Source organism: Tachypleus tridentatus, chromosome 5 (assembly GCF_004210375.1).
Source record: "Tachypleus tridentatus isolate NWPU-2018 chromosome 5, ASM421037v1, whole genome shotgun sequence".
NCBI classification, from domain to species: domain Eukaryota; kingdom Metazoa; phylum Arthropoda; class Merostomata; order Xiphosura; family Limulidae; genus Tachypleus; species Tachypleus tridentatus.
In genome coordinates, this window is record NC_134829.1 from 39,505,467 (window position 1) to 39,515,947 (window position 10,481).

Here is a 10,481-nt window from a genome sequence, read left to right on the forward strand (position 1 = left end):
ATGCTAAAATCAAGGGTTCGATTCTCCTCAGTGGACTCAATAGATAGCCCAATGTGGCTTTGCTATAACAAAACACACACACACAAATAAAATGTTTTTTGTGAATTGTATTTTGGTAATACAATTTTGTATTTTGTATTTTGGTTATGTTCCTGGAAGTTACATTGTTCGACTGAAGAACAAATAAAAACAGTTCCTTAGTTTATTTACAGTATTATCTAAAAGTAAGACCATTTAACTACAGAAGTGAACTGTTTATGTGTGTATAAAACAACGAATAACTGTGTTACTTGTGTGTTACAGTATGAAATATGTGGTTGGTGAGACAAGGAACGCAAAAATCGGGGCAAAATACGTAATTACATTTTATCTATAAAAGTGTGATTGAGTGGAGTAAAAATCTGGCATTTTCTATAATTAATTATTACTGTGAATACTTAAAAGTTCACATTTAGTTTAATTGAGCGATTGTCCTAAATAAACGTTTTGAGGGCCTTGGAAATTTTTTTTTCTTTTTTATCCATAGGATTGATGTTGAAACAGAAACAGAATAAATCTTGGTCAACATTGTTCCTAAAACATTTTACGGTCCAAGTCTGTTTTCAAACTGACCATTGGAAGAAAACTCTATTAATTACGTTTTTTGCTTTGATGTAAAAGGGCCTGGCACGGCCAAGCGCGTAAGGCGTGCGACTCGTAATCCGAGGGTCGCGGGTTCGCGCCCGAGTCGCGCTAAACATGCTCGCCCCCCCCCACCGTGGGGGTGTATAATGTGACGGTCAATCCCACTATTCGTTGGTAAAAGAGTAGCCCAATTGTTGGCGGGGGGTGGTGATGACTATCTGCCTTCCCTCTATCTTACACTGCTAAATTAGGGACGGCTAGCACAGATAGCCCTCGTGTAGCTTTGTGCGAAATTCCAAAACAAATTGATGTAAAAGTGAAAAATAAAAACAATTTGGTTCGTCCTATTCGCTTCATCCTACACAAAATAACAGTGAACAATCTCATTGGTAGACGCGACAGTGCTTTAAGGCTTATAGAAGAGCCGTGTGCACAGCTGGAAAATCCAGGCAACATGTTACCACCTGTTCTGACGTCATTCTACGCTACGCGAGATTACAGTGTCTTGTAGCTGATATCCATCTATCTTTACATATATATATATTTGACTGAGTATGTACGTGGTTTTCGATAGTCAACATTGAATCACAAAAGCTGCTTGGAGTTTGTAGGCTCGTGGAAACGGAAGCTTCAGAGGGGGGAGAAAAAACGTGAAATTTTATTTCTGTTTGACTTTTTATAAAAAAGTTCACGATGACCTACAAGATACCTCAAAGTGCGCCAGACTTACGGCGAATTTCGTGTCACGAAGACTTAAACCTCAATAAACGAGGGTGGTCTTTAACACGTGCAATGGACAAATCTACGTGTATACAAAACATCTCTTCTGGCGCTGTTATTCGCCGAAACAGTCAGCAACGGCCGTTAGGAGATCACCCGTTCTCTCAAATCACAGAATCAAAGCAAAGGAAAACTGGACGATCATATTCTGTACACAATTCGTCGCATCTGCAGACGGAATTATCAGAAAAGTTTCTCTTTCGACAAAGATTTGCGAGTTTTCCGCTCGACGCAACCTCCTTCTTAAATCCCAGACTTTCCACATTTACTGGAAACTGTGAGGGCTTTTATCAGAGACTACGGAACTTTTCATTAACGTCCAAAGGTGTGGTAAACCAGGGGGATTCTTTTCGGTCTCGTCAGAACAGCTTATCAACAAAAGATTCGCATCCTCAGATCCTTCCACCTGTCGTCAACCAATCTTACATTAGAAAAAGCGACTTCTCTCCAACAGTCTTCAGAATAGCTGTGAGTGGAAGTTCTCAAGTGGGCAAGTCTCTTCTGACCCATCAGTTCACTACATCTGAGCTCATTTGTACTTTCGACAGCTTTATGGGTTAGCTCTTACTTTTTTAAATATTACATTTATCTGCATGTGATGTTTTTCTGTGTTCTGTCCACATTTTCTCCCTCATATCTCTGAATAACTAATACATCAAATTATCTAAGTAACGGTCACATTTTGTACCTTTTCATTGATATACACATGCAAATAATTTAGAAGAAATTCTACACTAACCAGGAGAAATATTGTTGAATGTTCTGTGGTTTAGTAACTTAATTAATAACGTAAAATGTAAGGAAACAATTACTTAAACTGGTCTTTTTTAGTAGAGACTTGATTATAGTTTAGCCCAAGAAATAATTTTGACGGTATCAATGTGTTCGACGTGTAATGAGAGGCGCTAAGAAAGCTATACAAATGTTGTGTAATGAGAGGCGCTGCGTGTGTAATGAGAGGCGCTAAGAAAGCTATACAAATGTTGTGTAATGAGAGGCGCTAAGAAAGCTATACAAATGTTGTGTAATGAGAGGCGCTAAGAAAGCTATACAAATGTTGTGTAATGAGAGGCGCTGAGAAAGCTATACAAATGTTGTGTAATGTATTCCCTTCATTTCAAAAGTCAAATTAAATGTTTGTGTAGAATTGTTGACCTCAACAAGCTGTAATAACAAAACATCAGTAATGAAGATATTTTTCTGTTTATTGAGGATAACAGCCGATACTGTCCGGTCAGCAATGACAGACGTAAGATGAAATAGTATAAATATAAGAACTGACCGTGGTCCAGTGTTAAGCGTGATGGACTGCAGACCCATCTATGGCGTCCTGTTACCGCACGAAAAACAACAACACAAAAAACGCCATGATGGGTGCGTTGTAAGAAATGGTCAAATGTGTTGGTGGTAACTGCTGTTCACTAATTTCCTTCCCGTTAGTCTATCGGTTTAAAATTAGGGATGATTAGCGCAGATATACACTGAATGACCTTTCCCAAATATCCGAAAAAAAAAAAGCATATATATATATATATAATGATTGGTTTTAGAATCATTTTTATTGGTTATGTGACAACAGCAGTAAACTGTGTTCCTGAAAGCACGCTGTTTCTTATATACTACCGAAAGACAATGAACACTTATCTGAACACGCTATCTATTAAGCAACTATGATTACTTGGTTAATGCTTTCTGAATACATTAAAATGCTATTCTGATATACTTTAGATATATCTAAGCTAGGCTATTTCTGTTGTATGAAGTATTAAAATACTAGAATTGTAAAGTTATCTTGGTATTTCAAAGTATTATTCAACCATGAATGTATCGTATTATATTAAATTTCTTGTTAGAGGTCTACGTATTATGAATACCTTTACCCAAATTTATTTTCTAAATGTTCTCTACTATGGGTGAGGTTTATGAAGTTGATTTTATATATATGACTCTTATTAAATAGATGGTTTACAAGAAAAACGTTTGAGGTGAGCATAGTATCATGTTTTATTTTACACTAACTATGAAACGTTCCTCAGATGTTATTGGCAGCTTTCACTGATGTTTAATATCGTTTGGCTCGATAACCATTTTTCTTTAAACTTTGATTTTAATAACATAATGTGACGGGAAACAGACTATGATGTTACTGGTTAGTGTTTCTGTCTAAAATACTTGAGGTAGCTCGAGTGTCATCAGGTGAAGCATTAGAATCAGCTTCAACAAAATTCGTGTATTGTACGCATTTTGTTTTGTACTACTGCCACATAATTTTTTTATCAAGCAACCTGTGTTATACTATTAACCTTCCTCCTTTGCGTGTGTGTGTGTGCCACATCGGGCTATCTGCTGAGCCCGCTGAGGGGAATCGAACCCCTTATTTTAGCGTTGTAAATCCGTAGACTTACTGCTGTGATTTTAGCTTTGTAAGTTGATTTGTGGGGTGCTCCCCCTTTGCTTTTTATCCAAAAAGTGAACTGCAGACGTCTGCCGGCATTCATAGGAACTAAAATTTAGAATTTTTGTATGGCTTAGAGTACAAAAAAATGTCAAGACGCATCAAGTATAACTATCACGCGAGGTTTGAAAATTCATTAACATCATTAAGTCAAGCCATTAAGATCGCACTCTTATCTTATGGTTACGACGTTAAATAATAGGATTCAAAAGAGAATTTAATAACTATTGTTATTTTGTTAGAACCTTAACGTGGTCTGGTGCATATCGGACTGGGAATCTGAGGAGTGGTATTACCAAACACGTAAGTTCCTACGGCTATGGGTGCATTATAAGAGTGACAGTCAATTCCGATATTAGGTTAAAAGTAGCCACTTGAGGCGGTGGATGCAACCGATTGCGTTTGATCCGCCGTTCAAAATTAGGAAAGTCCATTAGTGAAACGCGGTAATCTCTGATCTGGTCATTTATCCATATTTGTGCATAACATTGTTTTTCGGTGAACAAATAAATATTTTTGTTAGATTAGAATCCTGAAGTAATATTGACTCTCTCCAATTTCTTTATCATAATTCTAAAGATAGTTTTGATTGGTCAATATTATCCAGTTCAATATATCAGAATTAGCGTTTTTAGAATGAACAAAAAAGTGCACTTTTGAGAACTTTTGATTATTTCATGAACAAAGGTCTTCATCAGCTATTAAAACGAGTCTCTATAAAGGACAGACAAACGACTGAAAAGGATTTCCTTATTAAGGAAACTCATGGTTTTGTAGTTTAAGTACAACGTGATACAATGGGCTATATCGGGCATTTCGAGCAAATTAAGAGAAAACAAGATTATATCATTTTCAACTAGCTTGAATGATTTTAAATATAATATTATTACTTGCATTTACAAAAAAATCAGTTTGGTTTCTAAATGTACATCTTTTGTAAACAAAATTATTTTCATTTAATTAACTGGTCAAAACTGACTAAATTTATAGACCACTTCTGACACCTGGTGGGGTTATTGTAACAAAAAAGAGAAACAGATCCGTAAATTTGTATATTTAAACAATGAAATAATTCTCTGAGAATCAAGCGTAGCTCAACTGAACACGTTTTCGTTCACCATTTATCTGAGTTTTCCTTGAGTTCTTTTATTAAGACACCCATGTGTCCACGCTAGTACAGCGGGAAGGCTCCGGATTTATAATCCTTAAATCAGGGGTTCGATTCCCTTCGGTGGGCTCACTAGATAATCCGATGTGGCTTTTGTATAAGAAACACACATGTAGATGTCTCCATAAAACGCAGCTAATTTTTCATTTTTTTTCTGTTTTTCAATATTTAGCTACTATCAAACATGTTTATTTAGCACCACAAGCCAAAATCGAATCTTATATATAAAAGCGTATCTATAGGTAATATTTTTGTTGTAAGTGAAATAGAGCTACGGTATTTAATGTTTCATTGCTTTTGTTTTAATTTCTCAGACGATGGAGGAGACACCTCAGTGAACGTTGTGTTAAATCATGAAGAATCCATGATGATTTTATCAGAGTGCCCCCCTGTCGGCGGATACGGTAAACACATTTTTTTCTTATGGTATTTTTGAACTCAAGATATATTTAAAGCAATATACTGCTTTAATATTTACTAAAAAGACAAAGGTGATAATTATTTAAAGTTCTTTTTCTGTGGTTAGAAACATCTAAAAACATCAATCATCGATTAGCTTTTGTTTTTCATAAATATGGATTTCAACTGAAAAAAGTTTTATTTTTATTTTGATAATTTTTAGAATATATAAATTTTTCTTCAACGTTAAGTTGTTGAAACACATAGCGAGTTTAATGAGAAAACATAAAACTCCTTCTGCTTCGCTCTGATACTTTAATGATATGCAAATTACCTATGCTAAAGTCTGAAACACATTTATTTCTACTTTTATTCAATAATTACGAAACTAACAGACGTACTTAAAGTGGAGCCGCATGTTTTCTATTGCAAACCAAAGTACCCTATCTGGTGACAAATTACTTTAGCAGTTACACGCTATTTATATCTTTAAGGATATTTTCTAGGACAATACCATTCAGTCGACAAAAGGTTATTATCGTGTGTTATAGGGTACTTTAATTAGAACTGTACCTCAGAGTTTCACTTATAAACTGAGATCTGTTTTCTGTTTTTTAAATTGTGGTATTCTATTTTTGTGTGTTTAAATTACAGAAGTAATGAAGCGTTGCGATAGTAAATACGAGAAGGCCAGGTACATCTAAATATTGATAATAATTTACAAAACACTGTATTAATTTTAATAAATTTAACAGTTGAGATGCAACTGATTGGTATATTATATAACCGCACCCACCCAGTGGTACAGCAGTATGTCTGCGGACATACAAGAGTAAAACCGAGTTTCGATACTTGTGGTGGGCAGAGCATAGATAGCCCACTGTGTACTTTTTGTGCTTAATTTCAAGCAATAGATAAATAAAACCGCATTATTTTTTTCGGAATATACTAATGCAGTGCTGTTATTTCAAAACTTTGTCATTATTTTATTTTTGTAAGATCCGGAGTTGAATTTTCTCCAGTAGAGAGAGTGTAGGCTGTCCATTGTGTAACTTTGTGCTAAAAAGAAACGTTAAAGTCAGAATTTCTTAATAATTATAAACATACGAATAAAATATTTGCAGCGACGCCTGTATTAATTATTTTAACTATTGATATCTTGCTTTTGTCTGGTGTTATACAACGTCGATTTTCATTAAGATAAGTAGGTTTTTTAACTATTAGTTTTAGTAGAGGTTTTAATGATTATTTCCGATCCCTGGAAATATAACGGTCATGTTTAAAGAAATTCCGCGAATATGTTTGTTCATAAAAATTCACGTCAATTTTAATCAAACTTTGCAAAGATCGTGAAACCTTAAATAGAAAAACCTCAAAGTTACTCCATGATAAAACGATAATTTTCCATAACTCGTACAGCTATCATAATTTTAAACTGATAGACTAGAAAGAAGGCAGAAGGTAAACGTTTAGAATAATTTTGTTTGATTTAATAACGGAATTGCCCGTATGGCCAGGTGAGTTAAGGTGTTCGACTCGTAATCCGAGAGTCGTGGGTTCGCATCCCCGTCGCCCCAAACATGCTCGCCCTTTCAGCCGTGGGGGCGTTATAACGTGACGGTCAATTCCACTATTCGTTGGCAAAAGAGTAGCCCAAGAGTTGGCAGTGGGTGGTGATGACTAGCTGCCTTCCCTCTAGTCTTACACTGCTAAATTAGGGACGGCTAGCGCAGATAGCCCTCGTGTAGCTTTGTGCGAAATTAAAAAACAAACAAACAATAATGGAATTGACAGTCACTACTATAGCACTTACGCCACTGAAAATCGAATTTCTATGTCCGTGATGGCTTATTAAATACTATGGTTCTTAACAACAAAGAAAAACAAATCTTACAGCGCCCCTACTATCCCAGTACAGAGAACGTTTTTACGGAACAGACTGCGATTCGTAAATCCTCAAATTCTTAGGCAAGCTGACCAACCATTAAAACACGTCTGGCCTATGTGACATGAAACTTAACAAAAAACTGTAGAACTTTAAATAAAGTTTTTTACGTAGTTTAATTTTTTGAAATATATATATTTACCTTAAACCTGGACTTGCTTGGTCCTCATTGGCAACATTCTATTCATTTCTTTTATCAGAGTTCACCAGAATTATCCGATACAGACGCTCACGTAGTCGTTTATTCGATAGCAGATCGAACAAGTTTTCATCACGCCAAATGTTTTCTAGAACGACTTTCGGAGGGTGTGAACAAACCAACAATCCTAGTGGGAAACAAAACTGATCTGGCTCGCCATCGCTTAGTCACAGCACATGGTAAGTATTCGCTTACATTGAAGTCATTATTTTTATCTTCAGATCTGTTGGTATTCAAAACGTCACCAGTAAAATAACATAATATTTAGCGATTATATATTTAGACTTTAATGTAAATTCTCACTCGAATTACCCAGTATTTCATTCGGTTATTCAAATAAAAATACCCATTACTGATTTGTGGTTCTAGTGTTTCCTTTAAACCTGAAAATAGACAGTTATTTAATTAACAACTATGATGAACTATTCACAAACAAACTGTTCTCACTTGAATAAAACTCATTAAACATACTATAAAATTTTCAAAAAAACTGTTTTACTTTTATATATGAAACACAAGTCACACCAAGATGGTTATATGTGAAGATTTTTTGTCAATTCAAATTTAACACATTGCGGATCATTCCAAACGTTTTTCGGATCTACTACAAACAGATGATTTTGTTGAGTTAAACAGGTTGTTTTGCCTGAAATACAACGTTTACTTATTTAAAGCACATCAATAACTTACTTTAAACAGAGTGTCATGAGCTTTAAACGTAGGTTTGCTTCCTTGGTTTTCACACTTCTTTCAAACTGTTCGAAGCTCTCTGCTCTAGCTGTCCCTAATTTTGAAGTGATTAACTAGAAGAAATGAAGTTATTAAGCACCAGATCTTGGGTTACTCTTTACGAACAAGAAGTGGGATTGACTTAACATTATAACATCCACATAGCTGAAAGGACGAGTGTGTTTGATGAAGGATTTCCAATCCGCGACCCACAGATTACGAGTCCAGTGTCCTGGAGACGGCTGGCGCAGATAGCCCTTGTGTAGCTTTGCTCGAAATTCAAAAACATACAAACAAACAGGAAGAACTATTTCTTATTTAGAACTACTGACCAGATGGAGCAAAAAATCAGAAGTGCCGTTGCAGAGCGCATGCACTCTTAACCGTATAGCTTTGTTTGTTTGAAATTAAGCACAAAGCTACACAACGGGCTATCTGTTTTGGCCACCACCGGTATAGAAACCCCGGTTTGTGGTGTTGTAAGTCCGCATATATATCACCGTGTCACGGAGGTGGGCAACCTGTAGCGGAAATTGACTATCACTTTTAAAGCAGGCTGCAGACAAAAATGTACAGCTTGTTTAGGGGTATATCGCGGCTCAAACCTTGGATCATTTAAACAAAAGCCCTGCCTACAACTACCAGGTTATGCCCATTTTCACAAAACACTAAGGAATATTAGAAACACAACTTGAACATTATAATAGAATTATTTTATCATTTTAATTGTATCTTTCACTTCAGTTAATAAAAAAAGTAGAAAAGGTTTAGTTGATATGATATAATTCATATATATATAATAAAGTGCGATATTTTTCTAAAAAATAAGTTTTTTTTTTTAGAGGGCCGCAGCTTGGCAAGAACACATGGCTGCAAATTCATCGAAACTGCAGCGTGTATAAATTATCAGGTAGATGAACTTCTTGTTGGAATTCTTAGTCAGATTCGACTAAAAAACCAACGTGGACATCAAACTAAGAGGTATCGAATGTCTATTAGTCTTGGAACATCCGAAACAAAAGTACAAAACTCGTTAATCCAGAAAAATAGGACCTTTTGTGCGATTATTAGAAAAGCTGTTTAGAAGACCTCGATCGTGTGAAAACCTACATGTACTCTGATGGAGAGAATAGGCCACATTTACAGCACCTCAGCTCCAAATCACCGACCGTACGAACCGACTCGATCATGTTTTATACCATATACGAGAATTAACATTGCTTCATAACTTTTATTCAACAAACACTGACTAAAGCCGAGAACTGGTCGAGTGAAGATTGTCACAGAGGAGACAATATTTACTAGTAAAATTACACTAACGATATGGATAATTTTACCTTATTAATTGGAGTTTAACCGAATGTAATCAAAGTGTTCCTCAGCTCGAAGAGCATAATACTTTGGAGACGGAAAAATATAACCCAAATATCATGAAAAATTATGTTCAATGAATTTTATATGTTTCTTGATAGTGGTGCTAAATGGACATGGATAATGGATGAAAATGATACTATAATTAGTTTACCTAAGTACATAGAAGTAATTTAAATAAATGCCTTAAAGTGTATTTAATTTACGTAATATCCCAATACAATTGTATTCGTGTGTGACTGTATATACAAACTCTATACTTTAGAGCAGAATTAATTATTGTGAAATGTATTATTTAAATACTTAATTATTTTTTTACATCTACCCCATTTTGAGTTAGGGACACAACAGCAATTTGCTTGTAGCGTTTCATGGCTGCCTAACCTTCGAATGAAAGCACAGAGAAAACGTTTCTATTTTTAAAAAGAAATGTATAAGAACTAATTAACGACCTGTGACATATAGAAATAAACTGACTTGAACACTATTTCATCTGATGTTCGTATGTTCACGGATTTATTTCCCCTATTGTTTCTAATCCAGAAACACAAATATTAGAAACTATTTGTCTAAGTAATAAAGTGGTATTGTTTTATTTTAACATTATATGTACATACCTCAATGGTTCTTTTTTGTTTATGACATTAGAATAAAATATGTTTTCTTTTTCTTTCTTTGTAATGAGTGAGGCTTAATTTAATATTCAACCGTTACTAATTCTCATTAGAAATCTATAATTTTAGTTGCTTATTATTATTATTTTTACCTTTTCACTAGCTGTCACTTTGGAATTAATATAGAGCTGTAATTG

General features: G+C 34.9%; 1 protein-coding gene across 1 annotated transcript; it reads left to right on the top strand.

The window, feature by feature from the left end:
* Window positions 1-1,216: 1,216 nt before the first annotated feature.
* On the top strand, window positions 1,217-10,156 carry LOC143250976 (uncharacterized). The gene is made up of 4 exons (XM_076502232.1): window positions 1,217-1,960; window positions 5,342-5,431; window positions 7,572-7,749; window positions 9,142-10,156. The coding sequence occupies exons 1-3, from the start codon at window positions 1,318-1,320 to the stop codon at window positions 7,715-7,717; spliced, it is 879 nt and encodes a 292-aa protein (XP_076358347.1). The 5' UTR covers window positions 1,217-1,317; the 3' UTR covers window positions 7,718-7,749; window positions 9,142-10,156.
* The last annotated feature ends 325 nt before the right edge of the window (window positions 10,157-10,481 follow it).